The 25,364-nt window shown below is 39.5% G+C and overlaps 1 protein-coding gene across 1 annotated transcript in view; it reads left to right on the top strand.

Annotated features, from left to right (window-relative positions):
• Nucleotides 1-25,364, top strand: part of LOC103185964 (myelin transcription factor 1-like protein) — a 178,796-nt gene that overhangs the window by 37,418 nt on the left and 116,014 nt on the right. The window contains exons 5-6 of the mRNA XM_042333467.1: nt 21,968-22,269; nt 24,310-25,287. Of these exons, the coding sequence (XP_042189401.1) occupies nt 21,968-22,269; nt 24,310-25,287 (1,280 nt within the window). The remainder of the gene's footprint in view (nt 1-21,967; nt 22,270-24,309; nt 25,288-25,364) is intronic.

Here is a 25,364-nt window from a genome sequence, read left to right as displayed (position 1 = left end):
ATCAGAGAATCACCCCCCCAAATTAAGTTGGATTTCCTACATATAGTTTGTACAAATTATGTAAAAGGAGAAGGCTTGATGGACTAAATTAACTTTCCTGTTTTATGTTTACTGTATGTTCTTAAGTAACCAGTTTATTTCAGTTTCAGTGACTATTTGGTTGACATTATGTTCTACAGGGTGACCAAAAAGTTGTGATAACTACCCTATTGTCTAAAAAAAATCATAATTTCTTTAAGACTTATTCAACATTCTCGTGGCTTTTTGGTCACCCTGTATATGAAGCCTATTTTGCGAATTAAAGTGACTGAGTACAGGAGATAAAACAATAATGAATCCATTGTTTTTGGTTTTGTTCTTGCGGTCTGGTGGCTGTGAGAAGCATTGCAAAGCTCAGAGGAGATCAGAGTACTTGCCATTACCTCAATGTGCATTGATGATTTGGTCAATCTTCTTGGAACTCCAGGGTTGAATATTGTGAAATGCTAATTAACAACTATTATGCTAATTATCGCACGCATTGAAAAAATGACCAGGTCATATTTAATACATCAACTGATCATTGGGTATGCTGGAGACAGCTCCTCTCCCGTATCTATCTCAATAATTGTGTTGAGAAGCTGGTCACATCACACATTGTACCTTCAGCTCATGAATCATAGCAATTAGAATCGCAGCAGGATTCTCGGCTAAACATTTGTTGTCCTGGCCAACAATCACCCAAATAAAATTGATTATTCACTCCATGGCTGTTTGTGAGACATTGCTGTATGCAAATTGGCTGATGTGTCACACAGTCACATTACTTTACAATACATCCTGTTAAGCGCTTTGGGACGTCTTCCTTACTTGAAAGCTATTACAGTAAACACTTGGCTTACCGGATGGACTCCAGGTGTCCAGAATTTGTATCTACCCAGACAGGACCTGAAAGCGAATTAATTTTTTTTCCCCATAGGCCTGAATGTAGACTCTTGGAGAACCACTCTGCTAGTGAGCAACCCCACCTTGCCATCCTTGTTGGCCTTTGGGGGCCAGGGAGGTCAACTTTAACTCAGTTTGAATCCTGCAAGCAGAAAGTACCTTATTTGTTATCTTCTGTTCGTGGGATTCAGACAGTTACAATGACGGTCCTGGCATTTATCAGCATTTTTGGGACTGAAAAACGCCGGCACCCAAATATGCTGGTGAATACTGACAGGTACTGGCATTCTTACTACAGTCAGCCGGAAATTCTGGCTTGCCAGACCAGATCTCCCCTCCCCCCAGTCAGTGTTTCAGTGTGTACAAAATGCAAGGATTAGGATAACTAGGTGAAAAATTAAAGAGCAGCCAATAGTCATGTAGTGTACTGGTTAGAGCACTTGCCTCGCAAGCGAAAGGACCTGGGTTCGATTCCCGGCAGGTAGAAACCTTAGGCAAGTTTCCTTATCAAACACGCCTCTGTTTACCTAGGAGTAAGTAGGAACTCGGTTGTTAATCGATTGGCAGATTGCTTTCTGGGGGTATAACCCCTTCAAAATTAAAAAATATATATATTATAATAATTTAGTCACTCAATCCATGACTGTTTGTGGGACACTGCTGTGCGCAATTGGCTGACACGTTTCGCCCACAAAATATACAGTCAACTCACTTTACAGTATATTCTGTGAAGCACTTTGAAACATCTTGAAGACGTGGTAAGGCGCAATATCAAAAGAAGGATTATTATTATTATTGTAACCCACAAACTGAATTGCTGTGAGTCTGAAATCAAGGACCTGGGAATAGAAGCCTTTGTTTGTGTGGCCTTCGTCTTGGCATGAGCATTGCAAAGGGTGCCAGGGAGGAGGATGGAGTGTGTGTTCAGTACATTTCAAATCAAAACAATGTATTAATTATCCCAAGGTCACTATTTTCAAATGCGGGTGACGATTAGCACCATATTAGGACAACACATGTGGCAATTTTCTTATGACCTTAAAAGCCATGCAAGAGAGAAGTTCCCATTCTCTCCACTGAATTGAAAGCCAGTGATAAAGGATAGTGCGGACACATTGCTCATTCTCCGCTCCCACCATTGAACCATTGCTAATCCTTGGCAACTAAGATAATGTTTGTTGAAATAGACAAACATTCTTAAAATGAATTAAAAATAAGGCTGTGCTATTTACTTTGCTTATAGCCCAGACATCCTTCTTATCAAGTCTTTAAAATTAATTAATTAATAAACTCTGAAATTCCATCCCCAGTCACTCCGCCTCGGCCCCTCCTTAGCCTCCTTCAAGTCCTGCCTCAAGACCCTCCTCTTTGACCATGCCATCGGCCACCCCCCTTCCCCTCCCTTCCCCCCCCACCAACCCCAGCTCGGGTCTGAAACACTGTTCTCTGTCCAGCACCTTGGGACATCCTCCCGGCGTGAAAGGCGCTATACAAATGTAATCTTGTTGTTGTTGTTTAGATTTTTTGCAACTAATTGGAGAATAATTATGGAATCCTGTAGCATATAGATTAGAGCACTCGCCTCGCATACAAGAGGACCTGAGGTTTGATTCCCGGGCGGGGTGAAACCTTAGGCAACTCTCCTTATTCCACATGCCTCTGTTTACCTAGCAGTAAGTAGGAACCTGGTTGTTCGTCGACTGGTGGATCAATTTTTTAGGGGTAATAATCCCTTCAAAAAAAAAAAAAAAATTGACTGTTTGTGGGACACTGTGTAATTCGCTGCCATGCTTTGCCCACAAAATATACAATCAATTCAGTATATTCTGTGAAGTGCTTTGAGATGGCTCGACAAAGTGATAAGGTACTATATCAAATGCAAGGATTATTATTATATTATTAAGATAGTTACAACAACAACTTACATTTAGATGGCACACCATGCGGGATGCAATTTAGAGCATTGTATACAGCTACATACAGTAATTCATGTAATATTATATTAAATCGACTTGCTCATACTCTTAAAGGTATGTCTTACCTAGTGCTCAGTGTGTTGTTTTGTCAATGTGGAATGCTTTTGGTGTTTCCATACTTTATTTGGAAAGTCATATTTGTTCAGTGCATTGATTAGCATGAATGTGAAGGAGAAGCAAGAGAGTGGGATTAGATTAGGTGGAGAAAGGCATGTGAACAGACTGAAGAGATTGAAAGAGCTTTTTCTGTGTAAAATTATAAAATTCTATGACTCTGTGGGGGAGAGGGATTGCGATATTCCTAACCATAATCCATTCTTTAATTAAACAACTCTTTATTGACTGGACAATAAAAAAGGCTTCTGTTTGGATTGTGAAATTGTGAAAGAAACCATATGCCTGAAAGGGATGGGGGAAGGGGATCATCCCAAACCTGTTTTTTTAAGGACAGAATTTACAGATGTGTTACTATTTCTTTACCTTCCTTAAGCAACCCAGTAGCGATTAAGCAATGTGTTCAGGATTGCCACAATTTTCATCCCTCTGATTTTGTGCAAAAATACACAACACCTTAATTTGATTTAATGTTGTGTACCAAAAATCACGAGAATCTATGATACTCTGTAAATAATAATTACTTTGCCTTATGGGGGAAACTTCTTATAAGGTGCGTTCACACCTTGTCTAGATAATACATTATAGGTACCCAGGATTTATTTCTATCTTATTGTCATGCTAACTACATTTAGTGCTTCATGGATCTCAGCCAAAACCTCTGTCTCTTTTTTTCTTGAGTGTCTGTGTAGACATAGGGTGTGATGGGGGAGGTGAGGAGGGAAAGCAGGATTGTCAACGGGAGGCTAATATTATATGAGAGGTTACAGTGCTGTTTGATTTTATGCATTCATGTCTGTGAAAATATAGCTTTGAAATTCATTGTTCATTAATACTATGTATTAACTACTTAAAAATATACTTTCAATCAACAGTTATAATGTTTAGCCAATGTACTGATCCCTTTTGAAAACAAAATCTTATATTGTATTTTGCACAAAAATCTTCTTATAAGATTTTGGTGTGTAATTTATTTGTTTTTGTTTTTTGGCTAATCTAAGGAAATGACATTTTATAAATAGTGCCTGATACAATCATGCAACTTAATGATGCAAAATATATGTATAAATATGTTTTATATATATATATATATGTTTAAAAATAGCCATAGCTCTCTTTTCATAGCAAATTATTGAATCTTCTCTGGCCTATTTTACTGTATTTTATTCATATTCTCTTTTCATTCTGTATACCTTTTCACCCACCAGTTTGATTGCCATGGCTGCTGCAGTGGGTGAATAATTGCCTGTCTTAGCGGGAGCATGTTCTGGAGCTAAAGTCGAGTGCTTTCTTCGTGATGTATGCCTCATTTGGATTCAGTCGACAGCCTAGGGGCTGTATTATTCATGCCTTGACAGATAGCACTCACTAAAAGCATTGGACTAGGGCCAGGTACTGGCAGAGAGATACTGGAACATTGCACCTTGCTACTAAGGGTATCATCTACAAAAGGAAAGCTGCTTCACTACCATAGCTACGTTACTATGATAGAAATCCTATTTGCATTCAGCAAATAAGTGCAAAATTGTGTTTTTTTTAAAAAAGGTTCCAGCATGCATGGATTAAGATTTTAACACAATTTTCTACATTTAATTGCAAGGCTTATGTTTAATTAGTAAGTCGCCACAAATGAAAAATGAAGATTCACATGAATGCATAAAACAGAATGCAGTGTCACTGGATTTACTAATTAATGTATGGCTGCTGTACAGAGAATTCACTGTGAGATATTTATTAGAAATGCAGGGCTTGTACCCATGGCTGGTTTAAAAGATTTTTTTTCACTTTTCCTCCAGTTTTGCAATAATATAATTTTAAATTTGCCATCATTATGGTTCGGAAAGAACGAGTATCTGAATATTAAATATTCAATTTCTCTTCTAGCCACAGACTAAAGATAATTTGTACGCGTGTGTATTAATTATTACAACCTCTAACACAATTTTTTTTAAACTTGTTTTTGAAGACAAAAGTTTGCAGGTTAATTAAGGATGTATAAAATTCTGAACACACAGTGCATCCAGTCACTTTCAGCACATAATGTGATGTATGACTTTGCTAATGCTGCTTTTGGCATCGGTATATTCTTTCCTTAATATGGGTTTTACCAGCCTAAGCCTACTTCAGCTGCAGCCTGGGTGAGGTTGGATTCTTCCAACCTAGTATGATTTTTAGGTTGATGTTATTGCAGACTCCATTGTTTTCAATGCTGCGGGAGAGAAAGACAATCATTTCACTATTGTTTTTTTAATAAAACCTGTGAGTATTTTATTAATATTGAATTCTGTTTGGAGGCTGTGGTTTGCAACTGTCAAAAACACAGCGATGCCTCGTGGGAGGTTCCGTTTTATTTTTGTGAACATAAGCAATTTTGGGTGAGAAAGGATGCTGCATATTCCTTCCCAATCCATCAACAAAATCGACTTATTTTGTTTCAAGTTTCCTCTATTACATAGATTTACATAGATCATTACAACATGAAAACAGGCCATTCTGCCTTACCAGTCCATACTGGTGTTTATTGCTCCACACAAGCCTCCGCCAACTCCAATACCCCTTCTGATCCCTTGTCCCTCTTGCAATCATCATGTTTCCTCTTAAATATGTTGATGCTTTTTGCTTCAGCTGTAACACCTGGGCAGTGACTTCTACTGCCTCACCACTGTTTGCATAAAGAATATAATATTGATCATAATGTATGATAAAATGTATATTTCATCACATTACAATGTAATTTCGCCCATATAATAGAGTCAATTCACTTAACAGTATGTTCTGTGAAGCGCTTTGGGACATCTCAAAGACGTGATAAGGCGCTGTATAAAATGCAAGTATTATTATTAATTATTACAGAGTAGTTCTTAAGTCAGAAGAAAGTGGTTTAGAATTGGCATCAAATCCAGTTCACCCCTTAAAGGATGCTTCCGACCTAAGGTTAATTACGGATGTATAAGTCTGAACTTTGCCCTTCAAGGTAGGGAAATGTGAACAAATGTTAAACAGAATTCTTTTGCATTTTCCTTAATTACTATTTCAGTCTTCTTTATTTTATTTTAAAATTGGGAGTTAGTTTATCCATTTAAGTAGCACTCAACGAGGAAGTATCTGGAAAATGAATCAGGAATTCGCCGCTCAACTGGTTGGACACTTTGATTCCCAACCAGGAGGTCACTGGTTCAAGCCCTGGAGGCCTGTCACTCAAACTGTGCGTGCAGCAGTCTGGTGAGTTTTGTCAGATATAGACCGGGGGGTGGGTGGGGGCGGGGGGAGTGGGTCGCAATTGGAGCATCACACAGAAGCAGTGCATTTCAAGGAAACGCTGACATTGGGGACTGGCACCTTCACATTGTCGACAGACTCTAATTGTGCATTAGAGTTCTGTATTAACTAAAAAGCGGATCGTTATGCTGTGAATTTGAACACAGCTGAGTTAACAAGCCCTTGCCAGGCTTAGAAAGCAGATTGGATTTGTGTTCACTGGCCCTTTATTTTAACCCCAATTTCAGAGCTGTGCTTTTTAATTCTTTTCTGTTAACCCTTGCGAATGACCAACACGCCTTAATGCGCTTTGTTTAATGCAGTACCACAAACTGCGCTATAAACCTCCCCGTGTTAGACCCTATTGTCTGTCTTGCCTCACTACAGCCCCGCCTCCTGCTGGCTGATCGCAGACAGCATTGTAGTAACTGCGGGGAAATCTGCTGCCCACGCTGTCTCACTCTCCCAGCTGCTGATGAGACGCGATCCACAGAGCAGCAAATGAGGATTTTATTTTAATAAAAAAAGGAATGGATATTTCTGATGCATGAAGTAGTAATGTTGTGCAGACAGCCATCTCTGGTTTTGAATATAATGATGCACGGAACGCTTTGTATTAGATACAATTTGGTATTTCAAATCAGTCTGTGATGTTTGCCTTTGCCTCCTTTACCGTAATGCTTGTGGTAACTAGGAAATGAAAATGATAAGCAACATGGGATTGGCAAATGTAATACTAAATGAGGGATATGGTCATTGTATTGTTTTTAAAAGCATATTTGCTGAAAGGAATTGTGAGGGAGGGGGAGGGAGTCAAGAGTCAGCACCGATTTCCGAAGGAAAAAATTAGTATCTTCGACCACAATGAAAAGAGAGAAATTCCAGAAATGCATAGCCTCTTGTAGCAGATACAAAACTGGTCAACTATGGCAAATGAGCAAATGATTTGCTTATGGCAATAAACAGTGTCCTTTAGGAACATTAGTTTTAAAATGAGCTTTAAATTGTTTACCAGTAGCTGTGGGTGACCGAAGTTGAACAGAAAGATGCTTTTGGAAATTCAAATTAAAGGGTTTCAAAACTTATTAATTTGAAGCTGAATGAAGTTCATGCTTCAATAAGATGGTTTGCAAATGGGGAAAGCCTCTGATATCTGTCAGTAACCTTAGGTTCATGCTTCCACAATAGCTCCAGGGATTTAACCATTGTTCTTTCCCTATGCTGGACAGCCAGATATTGGACCTATCCTCTTTTTTTCCCTGTCCCCTCCCTAATGCCATCCCCCCGCCCCCCACCACCACCCCACACACACACACACAATACAGGCAAATGCAAACATATGCATACTAAGAGAGACTTTTTTTTGTATTGAAGATTGATTCAGTACCAACATCTAAAAGGGAATTAGAGGAACTGAAGGTGTAGAAGGATACGGAGAAAGAGCAGGGAAATAGGATTAGAGCAAGTAACTCCAGTGAGGGAGAAGCCTGCCCCCTGTCTGCCACTAGAAGAATGTCAATAATGGAGATATTATTATTATATACTCATAACTTTGATTCGGAAGCAGATAACGTCAAACTTCATCCTCATTGCTGCTTTAAATTTTCCCCACAATCTTTTAAAAGTAGCGCTCCAAAATGCTATCATGTGTGAACGGAATTATATAAATGCAAGTTGTTGTTTAAATCAACATTGTTCATGTGGTTTGGATACTCCTAAGAATGGTGATGAGTTTCTGTGTGTATCAGATGCCCGGCTGACTAAAAGAAAAAAAAACCTTTATGTGTTTATCTAATTCCTTTCAAAGTGTCATGGTTGACTCTAATCTAGTGCAGCAAGTTGGGCCATCTCAAACCTTCTTTCTGTGCTGAAATTTCTATTATTCTAAAACCAGATGGCCATTAAAAATAAAATCTCAACCTTTTAAATCACTAAATGCTCACCAATCGGAAATATACCAGTTTAAATATAGCAAGGTAACTGACGCATCAATGTCCTGAGATTGAACAGAATTCCCAAACATGAAGAGTTACGGACATCCCATCAGTAAATCAGAGGCAAAGTTGTCAAATACTACCAGACCCTCAACTTTGAAATATTTCCTAATGGAGATAGTTGAAGAATCAGTGGGAGACTCAATGAGGGTTAACATAAATTGATCTCTAAAAATAGTGTCCTTTCGCCCCAATTTATAATAGGATATCCCATTCTACAGAAATTGTGACTGATAGTAATTGGCATTAATATGGCCCTCCCCATGATACTGTAGTTCACCACCTAGTGGCCAGTTACAATCTAGCACAGTCTTGGGCTTGTCCGGAGCTACCATGTTATGTGGGAGAGTCTAAAGACGTGGCGAGAAATAAAAAAAAATATTTGCAACAGGTTTTCAAGCACAAAACTCTGTACCTGAAAATACTTCTGCCAACCTATGCACGGATCTTGTTTTTTTCTAATGAGGCAGGGTTATGTCCCACTTGCTTAAAGCGCTCTAACTCCTTTGATTGTGATCTTCAACACAGATCTTATCTGCATTGATTATTTATTTGGAAATTGGAAGGAAAATGCAGTATGTGATGTAATAAATACCACCAGTTGGTTAGAAATCACACAGTTGCCAGAGTGTGTATATGTGTGTGTGTGTGGTGGGGGGCGGGAGGGCCCTACTCTCTACTCCATTCCTTCTGTGTTGTGCTCCTTCCAGTAATGTGTTTGAGATGGCCACAAATGAGTGAAATTAGTGTCAGGACAGAAAAAAAATATTGAACTAATGATTGATGAGGGCAGTGGCATTATATTGATAAACTGTTTTCTGTTTTGTCATTAAGTGTCAGCTTGGCTCAGTGGTAGCACACTCTGAGTCAGACGGTTGTGGGTTCAAGTCCTACATCAGGACTTGAACTCACATAGTCTGAACTGACAAGCCAATCCAGAGCTCCCAGTGTCCTGGCCCATAATCCCACGAATAAAATTGGTCATTAACTTCATGGCTGTTTGTGGGACATTGTTGTGTTCAAGTTGGCTACCATATTCACATGCAACAACAACAACAACAACAACAACAAGATTCCATTTATAGAGCGCCTTTCACGTCAGGAGGACGTCCCAAGGCGCTGCACAGTTGGGTCATGACCCGAGCAGGGGGGAAATGGTCAGGGTGAGGGGAGGGAAGGGAGGGAGAGAGGAGGGGGGAAATGGTCAGGGTGAGGGGAGGGAAGGGAGGGAGCGAGGAGGAGGAAGAGAGTCGAGAGGGGAGCTGAAGGCACGGTCAAAGAGAAAGGTTTTGAGACCGGCCTTGAAGGAGGAAAGGGAGGAAGCAAGGCGAAGGCACTGGGGGATGGAGTTCCAGTTCCAGTTCCAGTTCAACATGCAAAACACATAAGTCACTACACTCTACAGTAAAATCCTTTGAACTGCTTTGAGATGTTTCAATGATGCGATAAGGTGCTACATCAAATGGAAAATATATCAACAACAACTTGGATTTATATAGTGCCCTCCACGCCAGACGGCGTCTCAGAGCACTTCACAGTAATGGATCTCGGGGCTGAGCGAAGGGGAGGAAGGAGACCAAAGGTGCTGTCGGTCTTCAGCCGAGACCTGAAAATAGGAAGAGAGGGGACGAGGCGAAGGGAGTGAGGAAGGGAGTTCCAGAGCCTCGGGGCGCAGTGGCTGAAGGCATGGCCGCCGAGGGTGGAGCGAAGGATTCGGGGAACAAGGATGAGGCCAGAGCCTGTGGAGCGAAGGCAACTGGCACTGTTGTGAGGAGAGAGGAGATCAGAGAGGTAGTGGGGTGCAGAGGAGTGGAAGGATTTGAAGACAAGAGTGAGGATCTTGAAGCCGATCCTCTCTGGGACAGGCAGCCAGTGTAGTCTGGCAAGAACTGAGGTAATATTATTAATAATAGTCAGCTGTATCAATATTAGAGTTATTCAGAAGTGGTGTTGTGTTATGTATTAAAATGCACCTAGTGTCATAGCCTATCTATAAGAAATGATTACTAAAAAGCAGATAAATGTTAGCCTGATCTGATAATCATTTAACATATGCAAGAAATCCCCAACAAGTTAATCCTCAAATTGGCAACATGAAAAGTATTGACAATGGTTTACCTCTGGAGACATAAAACATCAGAAATGTAATAGTTTGATTCGTGATTTGAATTAAAGAAATAATTTACAGAATAAAAGATTTGACTGATTAAAACAATGCAACAGTATATGAGATGCCTTGCAGAATAGTAATTGTAAGTCAGTATATTGCTATCTAAAATATGAGATACAGTGAAATCATAGTATACTCTGTATACTCTTTCTAAATGGATAAGGACAACTTAGTATGTTTAACAATTCAGTGCATGTCGTTCTGTTACTTAACAACAACCTACTGAACATGGAACTTATCGCATGAGAAAAGGGGACCAAATAAGTCATAAAATTAAATGAACCTAGTATCAAAAAAACAATAATACATTGATCACTTCAATCCACGACTGTTTGTGGGACAATTGGCTGATGCGTTTTGCCCACAAGTGTACAGTCAATTCACTTTGCAGTATATTCTATGAAACGCTTTGAGACGTCTCGAAGACGTGAAAAGCACTGTATCAAATGCAAGGATGATTATTATTATTATTGTTATATGAACTATGAGCAATAACTGGATAAGCAAGGGCTCTTCAGTCTTGGAAAGCTTTATCTCAAAGGTATGTAAGATGCTAAATGAGATAAAGACAGTAAACCTGGGAGAATACTTGCAGATATGCTATGACAGCAGAAATCTTGGGCATAGGGTCTGAGTTTTGAAGGGGAATTTTAAAACGGACACTATGGATATTTCTTTACCCAAAATCTAATTAACAGCTGAACCCATTAAAAAACAGTTTAACAACAACAACTTGCCCTCCACACAGGATAGCATCTCAGAGCGCTTGATGTAGAGTTTAATGCAGTAATGGGAAGATAAAGTAATGCAAGGGATATTCTGGAAGGAATCAGATCTAATGGATCAAAGCTGCCTTTATTCGTTCCTCATCGTCACCTACAAGGCCATTCACGGCCTTGCTCCCTCTTACCTCTCTGACCTACTATCCCCCTACCTACCTGCCCATACCCTCCGTTCCTCTGGCTCCGGTCTGCTCCACATCCCCCGCCTTAACCGCCCTTCCATCGGTGCTGGGCCTTCAGCCTCTCAGCCCCTCAGCTCTGGAACTCCATCCCCCAGTGTCTTCGCCTTGCTTCCTCCCTTTCCTCCTTCAAGGCCGATCTCAAGACCTTTCTCTTCGACCGTGCCTTCAGCTTCCCTCTCGACTCTCTACCCCCTCCTCGCTCCCTCCCTTCCCTCCCCTCACACTGACCATTTCCCCCCTGCTCGGGTCCCGACCCAACAGTCCAGCGCCTTGGGACATCCTCCTGACGTAGGTTGCGTGAAAGTCGCTCTATAAATGAAATCTTGTTGTTGTTGTTGCTTGTGTATCAGCCTGGCTAGGCTGTAGAACTCGCGCCTCTGAGTCAGAAGGTTGTGGGTTCAAGCCCCCCATCGCAACTTGGAATCACTTAGTCTAAGCTGACACTCCAATGCGGTGCTCATGGGTTATTATATTGTCAGAGGTGCTGTCCTTTGGATGAGATGCAAATGCAAGGATTATTATTTTTATTATTATTATGAGGGCAAGGAAACCCATTTCAGTACCTTGCGTTAAGCATAGCATTCCACATGCCCAATGCATGGAATAAAATATAAAACTTGAAGGTTTTCTTAAACCAAGTTTGGGTCAACACACTTTGATTGTAGTGTATTTTCAATGGAAATCTCATCCACTTTCAGTGAAAAACCATACTAAGTCACACAGCGTTACCCTAAATATTGATATATCTATCGCATATCAGCACTTATGCATTTAGTTTGGATATTAATGTGCCTATTGACTGTCCTGGGTAGTTTAGTCAATCAAGCAGTGGAATTTGGGTCAGAAAGTGTGGTTTAGAATAGTGGTGAGTCCACTCAGCCCATCATTCCTTTGAGTACTTGAGCTGCTAAGATGTAACTAGGGCTTAAATCTTGTAATCATCCCGCAGTACCTCCTGCTCGCCCCTCTCTTGCCTCATTCAAGACCCGTCTCAAGACCCTCCTCTTCAACCGTGCCTTCTTTCACCGTCCTTCCCCATCCTGTCCTCCACCCTCCCTGATCCAACCCCCAGCTTACGTCCAAAACATTGATTGTCCAGCGCCTTGGGATGTCCTCCTGACATGAAAGGCGCTATACAAATGTAATTTTATTGTTCGTTGTAGGGCTGCTTGGGGCTGAACTGAATCTGGGGAGCCATGTTTGAGAAAGGCAGGCAGATTCTCACTGATAGCATTCAAGTAGGTTGCGTGACAACAAGTCTTGAAAATACAAACCTATTCTGAACTCTGTAAGCCAAAGCCCTAAGGTGGTCCTAGATGTATTGTGCTGTGCAGTAATAAATGACCAACTTGGAATTATATGTACTCTATCGGAGTGTTTCTAGGAGATGCACAGAGATTATTTTCAGTAGTTTAATAGTATACATGGAACAGCACAAGTTTTGCCAACTCAGCTTTGAGACATTTTATGGCTAAGCTGCAACATTACCAGTAACGTTTGAAAAACATATAGGGATAAAAGCCCATCCATGTCTTTCATGTTCATGAAAATTAACACATCAGTCTGTTTTAAAGTAAGAAAGTTAAGGAAATCATTTTTTTTTACAACTGAAATTTACTATATGACATTTCATAGTCTTAATCAAGCACATAAAAAGAGGTTTTATAGAGAGATTGTATGGATTTGTAAACAATGAAAACAATTATAAAGTCTTATTTTTACCTGCAAACAAGAAAATTGTTTCAATTTTGCAGATCGATATACGTGCAAAGAACATAAGCTTGAGTGTGTTATTCTGTGGTGTAATGTTGCATAAAAACTTCTCAAAGGTTATAATACAATAAAATACCTTGCAGTTAGATATTTCTCAGTAGTCAATAAAATCGAAAAGCTAAAGCACCTCACAGTCAGGGACAGTTTCACTGAAAACTTGTTAAGGAGGATAATTAAGCGACAACATGTTATGGATTTTTAAGAATTGAACACCTTCCTGCACGTAAATGTTCCATTCGGAGACAGCTTGGGGACAGAAGAACGTCACACGGAACTCCTGGTAAATTTTCAATCAGAGCCAATTATCGCAACACGCAGGCAAATGTCAAATGTGCATCCAGGCACATTTTTAACTACAAATACAGTAATTGAGTAAGAAAGTGAAGGTCAACTAGATGATAAAGTACAAAATAATGTTTAATCCAGGAATAGTATCTCACCTTCGGGAAGTGGAGGGGAAGAGAATATGATATAGAAGAAATATTGCCAGTAGTGTGCTGAAAGGTAGCTATTTTAATGGTGCAGACTGACTGATCAATTGTTACTCAAGATTTTTTAGCTTACTGTTTTTGTAGCATGTTTTTGTTTAACCTAAAATACAAGTAATCTTCACAAAACAAAATAAAAATATTTTGATGATGAGTACCATTTCACATATTGGCTCACAAATCATGATCAGGTAAACAGACAACTGAATGTTTACCATTGTTCCCGTTTCATAAATCCAATGCTTTTGCTTTGCTTCACCTCAGTGTCACTGTCATATTCAAACTCATGATTGCACACTTTTTATTTTATTTTGGCCTTTGTTCTATTTTAAACCGAGCAGCCAGCATTAACCAAGCAGCAGGCATACCACATTCATTCTGGTGTAATTTCTTATTAGGAGTTGTATATTTGTGAGATTTAAAAACTCTAATAGAAGCTACTGGGAGTTTTGATCAAATTTTAAAGTAAAGTTCAATTGCAGCTATAAGGTGATAATAACTCAATGGCTGACTCTTTGACCAGGAGGTTGTGGGGTTGCAAGTCAGCTCTTCCTGATGCTCGTTTGCAATGGTTTCAGGGTCAATTACATTCATGTTGGTTCACAGACAGACTATTTTGTGGATATTATGTGGAAATAGAGCATTACATCTTGGTTCGGGAGGAGGGAGATATGTAGGGGAGTGGGAATGAGATTATGTGGAAGAAATCCATCATTTAGTTAAGATGATATGCCAAGTTCCTTATAGGATGATTATATAACATGGATGGGAATAGTGACTATGTTCATAGCTTATCCCATCCTATTCCCACTCTCGTTAATGTGTGGCCTCAAAAAGGGTTATGGCATTGAGGAGGGGAACTGAAGAGAGGATGAAAGCTGTACAGCCACATATACTGAATAAAATTTTGCAAGGACTGTTTAAGAAGAATCAATTTACCAACAATTCTGATCTGTCTTTCTATCTGTAACCAATATATATACCAATTGGTATATACCAATGAAGCACAGTGATATATTAATGCCTCTTACAACCTATCTTCGTCAAGATTAAAGCTTGCTGAAATAATTGCCAAATTTATGAATGCAACGTAAAGCTCTGTCTTTCACGCTCCTTACAAAATTATACTCAGTCCTTTCAAAATTGTCCAGATCTTTACGCCACCTGTTAAAACTGGTCTCTTGCTGGCTTTTCCACCTGCAGAGAGCGGCTTTGCAAGGCAACAGCACACAATCTAAGACTGCAGACATCTTGTGTTTGGGACCCTTGATCAAGGTAGGATCTCCGTAAACTCTTAAGAACTGGGAGCTAGTGGAATATCAAATCTGTTTGTATTTAATAAAATAAAGTACTTTCCTCCAAAGGGGTTACAGCAGGTAAATGGCAGGTGCTTCAAATTATGAAAGCCTGTACTCATTCTAAAATTGCTAAAGCAGACCTTTTTTATGGGTGAAAATTCTATGCTCATGAACATGAGAGATGCCAGCATTGGGAAACAAACACATGATTGTACTTCTCCCACCCAGTGTGAGCATCAGCTAGTGCTCTCAGTTCAGTTGTGCCACAGGTTAGATGCAGGTTAAAGTTACTTTTGTAATTGTGAATCAGTTGGGGGGGTGGGGGCGCGGTAAAAAAAGCGTTGTCTGATTGCTGGCAAAAGCCCCTCCAATATAAATTGCGTTTTCTCCACTAGAAACTCCTATAATGGCACACAGAGTCTTAGCTTGACTCAAGATCTCTTTGGAGCTGAGATTTCAACACCTTGTGCCATGGACAAAGGATTGTTTATGTTGAATGGACTAATCCATGAATGGACTATTTTCCTTTCAAAGATTCTTTTTTAAATGATTGTCATGACTGAGATTCAAGCTGAGAGCCTTAGGGTGGGAATCTTCTTCATAGTTGAAAGGTGCTATATAAGTGTACGTTGAGTCTTTCTGTTAGAGATTGTCTACTTGATACGTGAGACATTTCATAAATAAAACGGCTGTTTTTGATTTTATTCTTGAAAGGGAAAAGTCCCATTGGATTGACATGATCTAGTGAGGGTTCAAACCCACGTTTGTCAGATGTTAAATTATCAACTGCTGATTATCCTGGTGGGGGGCTGGGGGCTGGGGTGGCGGCAGGGGTAAGTGTTATATTTTGCAACGGAATGGCAGAATCAAACCCACTCTTGGTGGTGTCTTGGTAGTCCAGTTCCTGAGCCAGGCAGGACCACAGTATTCCAGGGCACTGCTGATGACAGCCCCGCCAGCCTGGCTCATCAGCAGGACTTGGAAGTGCAGACCAGTCTATGGGGGCAGGGACTCTTCCCACTCTGTTCTTGTTAACCTTGCAAGCCAAAGGCTGGACGGATAGGTTGATTCAAGCTGGGCAAAGCAGTGGGAATGCTTGCCAGACACCGATATCAATGGCAACCTATGCGGCTTTAGCTGGTTAGACCAGCCACACTCTGGGGTCCCCAAGGCTTGGCTCCTGCCAAGTTCCAGAATTAGGTAAGCAGGATGCATCCCTCCAGGGAGAGAGTGCGCAATCCATTCCAACAATCTACCTCTGGAATTTCCACGTGTAGGCGGGATACACGGAATTCTCTTTTTGATTGGAAAACTTTTTTTTATGCCTTTAGATGTGAAAGATACTGTACAAATGTAATTTCTTTTTGTTGGATACTCTTAAGCATAGCGATGAGTTTCCATTTGTGCCAGAAATCCGACTGACCAAAAAAAAGGGCAAATTGTTGTTATCACTGATAATAAGAACCACAAATTGCTGTTCAAGACATGGGTTGAATATGTGATAAATTTTGTTGGTCGATAATTGTTATAGTGAAATCAGTCAATAACTAAAGATTTGACAATTTGTGCCCCGACTTGAGCACAATCTGAGTAAAGCCAGTATCTTATGATGTGACACTGAAACACAACATTACACAATACTCCAGCAGCTTTGAGCTGAAACCTTGTGCTGAAACCTGGGGGTGCGAGGATTTTCAATCTGTAGTTATTGACTGGTTTGACTGCAGTTTTAAACCATGTGATAATTATCTCCGGTATTAATTCATGTCGCATCTTTTACCCAATACTTGTATAAAACCACTTTCAATGTCTACAAACTGGAGCTTGAGATTGGTAGGAGTAAAAGACAACCTTGTTTTTACAAATGGTAGAATCCCATTTCACTGATTTTGAGTGTTAATAGCTTCAAATCAGTTGCGTGTTGACAAACTATATTGTAAAGTGAGTGGCTTGTTGCATGGCACAACACATAAACAAGATCATAATTAAATGTATTAAAATTAATAATTATACAAAATGCAACTTGCACTTATATAGCGCCATTCACGTAAAATGAAGTCTTGTAGCACTTCACAGTGATGGGGACAGACACCGAACACGGGCGCCGAGGGGAGGTGCATTTTAAGTTGGGATTTGAAGATAGAAATATGGGGGGCAAAATGGAGAGGTTGAGGGAGGGAGTTCCAGAGGCTAGGGCCATAGAATTGGAAAGCTGGGTCACTGATGGTGGCATGAGTTGGGCGGGGCACTCAAGCAAGCCCAAGTTTGCTGAGCAGAAAAGGATGAGCAGAGGAGTGGGATAGGAGGAGGTTAAAGTGATGAAGTGATAGGGAGGTGCTTGAAATCGATCTGCTGAGAGACAGGGAGCCACTGGAGTCTGGCGAGGACTGGGCTGATGGGTATATGGATAAAATAGATTGATTAGTTGATTCTTCTCTCAACTTCTCTAAATCTATTGTTCTGTTGCAACTTTTTATGTCTTTCTGTTATTTATTGATGTTTCTCTGGTATTACTTTTTTGAGTCTTCCACTATTGTTTCTCCCAAGCTCCAAATATTTAGCCACAAAATACACAGTCAATCCACTATACAGTATATCCTGTGAAGGGCTTTGAGATGTCTCAACGACATGAAAGGTGCTAAATCAAATGCAAACATTATTATGTTTTCTCTTTCATTCTCTTCCCAGCATCCTTACTCTGTTCATATCAAATCTCCTACTCAACTCCTTCTTTCCCATTAGCTTAAAATTCTGGAATTTATTTACCTTTCTCAGAATTTTCTCCCTTTGCACAATCAAAAGGCTCTTGAAATAAAAACTTTGAATTCAAGAACCACTATTCCTTGATTTATCTTGACTTTTCATCTATCTTTTTCTACCTTAGTGTCTTGTACAATGGCCCTCAGCTAGATTTCTCAAAATATTCCTGTGAAGTAATACTGAAATGGACAGTTCAAGATAGAGCACAACAATATAGCAATGCACTGCTGGACATTGAAGCTCAAACCCATTTGAGGAATATATTGATGAAGGTTATCTATCATTAACAGCTGCTAAAGGACACAAATTAAATGATGCCTTAGCCTCAAAGCCACAAGTCCTATTACACATATAACAAGAGTTTTAATTGACATAAAATCAACAGCTAATAGCCCTGTTATGAAGCCAACTGTAATTAATATGACATAGTGTTGTATGCACATGATTATCGGGTCAGACCATGTTCTTCAGAAAACTGACATTGTAACAATAAGAGAAATTACTAATACAGTTCCATTTTTATAGTAAGTTCATTAGCTAAGCAGTTAGCATCTTGAGCTTAAAAAATAATGCAAATACACCAGGGCCACTCAGCATAATGTTAGCACATTACTATGCAACATAACCACTTTTTTAATAACCTAGTGGGACTATTTCATGATTATTATGTGTAAATATTTGAGCTAACATTTCTGTAATCAAGAGAATATTTGATTGCAAAAAAATTATTTGATTTAGCCCTAGATATAATTCGCTGGCGTCTAAAATATTCTGTTTATCTAATTTCTGTTACACAGGTAATAAAAAAAAGGCTTGTTTGTAAAATGGATTCACTATTGGTATATACATCCCAAATTGGGTCTAAAATGTACATCAGTTAATGAGGTGCAGACAGATAATAGATGCCATTAATTGTAACTAACAATTGATGTAAAGTTGCCTACAAAATACACAATCACTAATAAAAATATTTATTATTATTTTCATCACAACTCTATGATGAATAAACAATACTAAATAATAAATAAATACGTATTTCATAAATATCTTGAGAGTAAATCCTGTGAAGTCACTACTAATAATAATAATGACTATTATATATTTATTATTATGACTACACTTTACAGTAAATCTTGTGAAGCACTTTGAGACATCTTCCCCACATTAAAAGTGCTGTATCAAATGCAATGCATTTAAAAAAAAAGAATCATAGACTTGCATGTAAACCTTTTAATAAATTACATTTATTTACATAAATAAGGACACTTGTAATTCCTACAATACACACGTGTCTGCACATGGTTAGCATAACCCACAAATTTTGTACATGAGTTGTTAACCCAAACAGCAAATTAGATTGCTGTGACTTTCACAACATCTGCTCCGTAGTTTGGCTGACATGGGGGACTATTGCTTGAAGGTAGAAGTGTCAAGGAAATTCCTCTTGTTCCTCCCTCCAAATTGAACTAAAAGCTTTTAGGACACATCATAGCTATTTCTGGTTAAATGACTATGAGTGTCAGCTACCAGTGGGATTCAAACATCTGGGTCATTGAGGTGTGAAGCAAGCAGTTCCAATTATGTCAGGGTGCCTGACATGAGTAGTCAGACACTTTGTGCAAGTACAGTCACCTTGCTTCCTCAGATCTGATATGTCACCCTCTGCTGCATTAAAGATATTATCCCCACAATTTTATTTGAGCTTAAATTGCTTTATTTATGAAAGCTAGTATCTATGGACCTCACATGGATAATACCTGTAAGAAGAAAATCTATGCAGAGGCTCTCTGGTTCTTTCAGTGGGTGAACTTATTACCTGAGGTCGTACTGAGCTACACAGATTAGCATGGCTCCAGGTTCAATTCTTATTTTATACAGAGTTAGCCGACCTCAACCATTAGCGGAGAACGTAAAAGGGAACCCTAAGGTATTTTATAAGCATATCAAGAATAAAAGGTTAGTCAAAGGTAGGGTGGGCCCAATTAGGGATCAAAGAGGAAATCTTCTTGTGGAGGCAGAGGGCATGGCTGACATACTGAATAAGTACTTTGCATCTGTCTTCACAAAAGAAGAGGTTGCAGCCAATGCCACAGTATCGGAGGAGAGGATAGAGAAATTGGATAAGACACGAATAAATCAAGAGGAGATACTAAAAAGGTTGTCGGTGCTCAAGGTAGATAAATCAACCGGCCCAGATGGAATCCATCCTAAGTTACTGAGGGAAGTAAGAGTGGAAATAATGGAGGCTGTGACCACAATCCTTCAATCCTCCTTGGACACCGGGGTGGTGCCAGAGGACTGGAGGGTTGCAAATGTTATTTCACTGTATAAAAAGGGGCAGAAGGATCAACTACAGGCCAGTTACCATAATGTCAGTAGTGGGGAAATTTCTGGAGATTATAATTTGGGACAAAATAGATTTTCACTTAGAAAAATATAGTAAACAGTGAGGAGGATAGTAGCAGACTGCAAGAAGACATAGACAGACTGATAAATTGGGCAGACACGTGGCAGATGAAGTTTAATGTGGATAAATGCAAAGTGATTCATTTTGGGAGGAAGAATGAGGAGAGGCAATATAAGCTGATGGTACAATCTTAAAGGGGGTGAAGGAGCAGAGAGACCTGGGGTTCATATAAGTAAATCTTTGAAGGTGGCAGGACAGGTAGATAAAGCTGTTTAAAAAAAGTTTACAGGATACTAGGCATTATAAATAAGGGCCTAGAATACAAAAGTCAGGAAGTTACGATGAACCTTTATAAAACACTGGTTGGACCTCAGCGAGAGACTGTGTTCAGTTCTAGGCACCACACTTTAGGAAGGATGTCAAGGCATTGGAGAGGGTGCAAAGGAGATTCACCAGGATGGTACCAGGAATGAGGGACTTCCGTTATCAGGAGAGGCTAGAGAAGCTAGGATTATTCTCCTTGGAGCAGAGAAGATTAAAAGGAGACTAAATACAAGTTTTCAAAATTATGAGGGGATTCGATAGGGTGAACAAGGAGAAACTATTTCCACTGGTGGATGGGTCGGTAACCTGAGGACACCGATTTAAAATAGTTGTTAATAGAAACCAAGGAGCGAGTGCGCATTCCATTCGAATAAATATCTCTGGAATTTCCATTGGTGGATGGGATCCATGGAATTCTCAGTTCAGTTTGGATACTCTTAAGCATGGTGATGGGTCTCCGCATGTGTCAGACACCCGGCTGCCCACCTCCCCCCCACACCCACCCCCCAGAAAAAAAGAGTGAGGAAGGTCCTAGCTGGACAGGCAGTGAGATAGTGCTGTCAGTGACAAGTTATACAATTCTAGCTGACTAAACTCTCGGTTTGGTTTAGATATTCTTAAGCATGGTGGTGGTTTTCCCAATGTGTCAGACACTTGAGTGACCCCCAAAAATCTTTAAATTAGTATCCAAAGTAAGTGGTGTGGAGCATTTAGTCAGTTTTATACAAACAACTAAATTTGTACGTCTTTCATCTGGATGTTTTTTTCCTATATCTTCTGTTCATCAACATCTCATTCTACAATTGTTGAAAATCCTCACTTGAAAGTTTTCATAAACAAATAAAGTCGAAAATTAAAACATGTGGGAGCAAATTGGAAATTGAATCTTCTTTGCATAAAGCATTTATTATAGTACGAACACATAACCTTGTAACATATTGGCAATGGAGTTTAACTTTTGGGCATCCAAAATTGCATTTGCAGACATTTCAATGTATTGGTACAAAGGGAATGAAAATACCTTTGCATTGCTAAATTGCAAAACGTCACTGTGTGACATTCCAGCAAGAAATAATAAATACCTAAAGTGATTGTTCTGTGTTAGTTTTGACTGTGATCAGGGCATACTCTATCCCAGTCCAAATTTGTGTGATTCAATATGCGGTATTTCTTAACCAGACACCTCAATAAGGAATTTGAGTGGCACAAATGTGCATTACTTCTGGTAATTGGAGGTATATCACAACAACCTAGGGAAAGTCCACTTTGATGTGATCTACCTCTTGAGTATAGTCCCAGGAGTCGATGGGAACTCTAAAGTTATTCCCTGTTAAGGAATACAATTAAAAAATACCACAAATCAGAGCTCCACATTTTTCCATTCTAAATTATAATATATAATAGTAATCCTTGCATTTGATATAGCGCCTTATCATGTCTTTGAGATATCCCAAATGATATTCTCTTTCTGCAATAATTCTTCCTACCACATGAATATTTCTCCTTCCCTGTTTTAGTGTCTATGGTTGTCCATTGGCTAAAAAACGAAAAATACAAGACAGGCAACCAAGTGAACCGGCCCCCAAGAGAAAACCGTTCCTGGTGAGAACGGACAATTCCTCTGTAGACGAGTGCTGTGAGACCGATGGGACTGAAGAGTTGGATGAGAATGATGAGGAATACTCTGATGACAATGACGAGCGTGAGGAAGATGAGGAAGAGGAGGAGGATGTGGAAGCAGAAGAGGAGGATGAAGAAGAGCTCGAAGAGGAAGAAGAGGAGGACGAAGAGGACGAAGAAGATCAAAGTAATGAACAAGGTACAAAATGTTACATAAGGATGACCTAAAAATTATGTTGGACATTTTAACAACAGTGTAAAGAAATTTTACCCACGAGGCTATCTTCACTTTTGATTTATGATTCTTAAACCCAGCATCGTATTAGTGTTGGCATGGAGTAACATTTGGGATGGAAATATATCTGTTCATGGGGCTAAGTGAAACAATTGCAGCTTGTTCTTATTTTAAATTATATTAAATATAACCCTATGATGTTTGCTTGCAACATAAACCATATTATTTCATTCAAATACAACAATTAATTCAGATCAACTGATCGCACAAATCCATCAGAACATTTAACAAGAAATTGCCCCAGTATTCCAACTTGACAATCGTACTAGCAAATCCCACACACCTCTGTACCATCACAGACCAAATGCTAGTCATTTCCAAGACTTGTCACCCAGGTGAACTCCAATTAAATCTGAATAATGACTTAGAAACAATAATAATTACTGTTTATACCAGAACTTGTTCATGAACGTTAATATTGGAATTATGATGGTTAGAATGTGAGTTAAGCAAGTGTATTATTCAAATTTACAATAATTAGAAACATTCAGCACATGACTTTGCATTTGATTTGTTTGACTCTTGAATGCTTAGTACATTATTTGTGGTCGAAGCAAAGATATTTTGAATATTTTTCCTGACAGTAACTCAATTAAAAAAAAGCCACCACTCCACTAAACAACAACAACTTGCATTTATATAGCACCCTTCAGTGGGGTAATATCCAGGAGTGCATTACAGAGATGGGGTTGGTCACCAAGAAAGGGAGGGGGCACTGGGAGGTGACCGAAGGCACATTCAAAGATGTAGGAGAGAGGGGTGAGACGGAGTGTAAGAGGAAGGGAGTTCCAGAGATTGGAGGATAGCAACTGAAGGTACGGAGAGGGCAGGAGACATGCTGGAAGCCCAAGATTACTGAGCGGAGTGGGTGAATGGCAGAGTTGCGTAGGAAGAGATTGGTTAGATAAGGGGTTGCCAGAGGGTAGATGGATTTGTGGATGAGGGTGAGGACCTTGAATTCGATTTGCAGGAAGCCAGTGGAGGCTGGTGAGGACAGGGATGATGGGCAAGTGGGTACTGATCAGAATGTGGGAACCATGCATTATTAATGTTCTTACTATTAAAATTCAATTACGTAGCAATGTTTTGTGAATAATCATTTTTTTCCTGAAGGAGTTTATAACATAAAAGAGAGAACTTCTGGTAACTGGTCAACGATGCCTTAGATTATTTTGAACCCACAGTACCTGTCTCTGTCAGTTTTATCTTCTTGGAATCAGTTCAACTTTGAAGAGAACCTGCTTACATTCCACTGAAGGAGGATTTTTTGTAAGAGATAAGGTTCATTTTATTGATCTCAAAAGGGGGGAAAGAGTTGAATTGAGCATGACGATACAAACAAAGAAGTATTCGATTAAAGTATGCAACTCAACCAACTGAGCTTCTCAGGGTGTTAGATATGAAGTAAGAGCTGGTGATATGCTTGCATTTATAACATAACTATTGAGATTCTTTTCATGAAGGATTGGGTGTGTAGTGTGGTATTGAGTGTTATAGATTATACAGATTCCAGATTCAGTCCCTAGTTTGTGATGTGTTGGTTGATCTTAGCCAGGATACCAGTGGACACAATAGAACTGACATTGGTTTCTCTGTGCCAGGATATACATCCTTAATCTTTGTATTATAATTTCAATCCTAGAAGATGTGCATGTACAGATATCAGCTAAGGGCAAGAACAAATGATGCACCCCATGTGCACATACATAAAGTTAAATAGCTTCCAATGTATTCATTGTCTAAACTCACACTAGGAGAACGGCAATTTGTGTGAGGGACGGAAGAGCTGCCAATGTCTATGGAATCGTACTGCAAGTTTTTACTGTTTGTAAGAGAAAAAAGGGAGAACTTGGAGAAAGAAATATCATCACCATTGAGAAAAAGAATCTGAAAGACAATCGGGAGACAAAAATAATGAACATTTTCTTTCTTGTTTTCTATTAGAAGACCTTCAAGACGTACCTGACAATATCAGGAGAAACCAGGACAATGAGAAAGATGATAACAACAATGATGAATATGACAATTATGATGAGCTTGTTGCAAAGTCATTGTTAAACCTGGGCAAGATAGCTGAAGATGCTGCCTTCAGGGCTATGACTGAGTCTGAAATGAGTGACAGTACAGCACGTGACCTGGAGGACGAAAGTGACAATAATGGGAGCAGGGGTAGAAAAGCAAATAAAGGTGATTCCAGCCAGTTGAGTTTGGATGTGGACAGTGATGTTGTTAGGGAAACAGTGGACTCCCTTAAATTACTCGCACAAGGACATGGGGTGGTACTTTCAGATAACACAAATGTTAGGGGCTATGTAGATGGGTTAATACAGAATGAAGGTAGAAATGCGACCTTAGGATCATGCAAATCCACCATTGATGGTGTAGAAAAACATGCTGATGAGAGTGACGAGGCTGTTTGCCTGAGCAGTTTGGAGTGCTTAAGGAACCAATGTTTTGACTTGGCCAGGAAGCTAAGTGAAAGTCAGCATGAAGAAAGAAATCAGCAACATCATTTTAGCGATTGTCAACAGAACAGACCTGATGATGACATTACAAGAAAAATGTCAGATCGGAACTATTCAGATATGGTGAACTTGATGAAGCTTGAGGAACAACTTAGTCCTCGGTCCCGAGCCTTTGCTTCTGGCGTTAAGGAAGAAGACTCTCGTGACAGAGATGACGACACGGCCTCGGTCAAGTCTGACCGTTCTGAGGAAGTGTTTGATATGACAAAAGGAAACTTGACGCTATTAGAAAAGGCAATTGCACTGGAAACTGAAAGGGCAAAGGCAATGAGAGACAAAATGGCAATGGAAGCTGCAAAGAGAGACAATTCAGATCAGATTCCAAGGCATCATGTTGGAGATGAGAAGAAATCTAGATCTTCTGATGGTCATGTTAAAAAGCCATACTATCCTAAAGGTACTTTAAAAAAAAAGTGTATAAAATAATCAATGGATGGCAGTTATTGATGAAACTCCCTTGTGTTTAAATGTTTA

The sequence above is a fragment of the Callorhinchus milii genome, unplaced genomic scaffold (assembly GCF_018977255.1).
Source record: "Callorhinchus milii isolate IMCB2004 unplaced genomic scaffold, IMCB_Cmil_1.0 Scaffold3, whole genome shotgun sequence".
NCBI classification, from domain to species: Eukaryota; Metazoa; Chordata; class Chondrichthyes; order Chimaeriformes; family Callorhinchidae; genus Callorhinchus; species Callorhinchus milii.
This window is presented reverse-complemented; position numbering and strand designations above follow the sequence as displayed.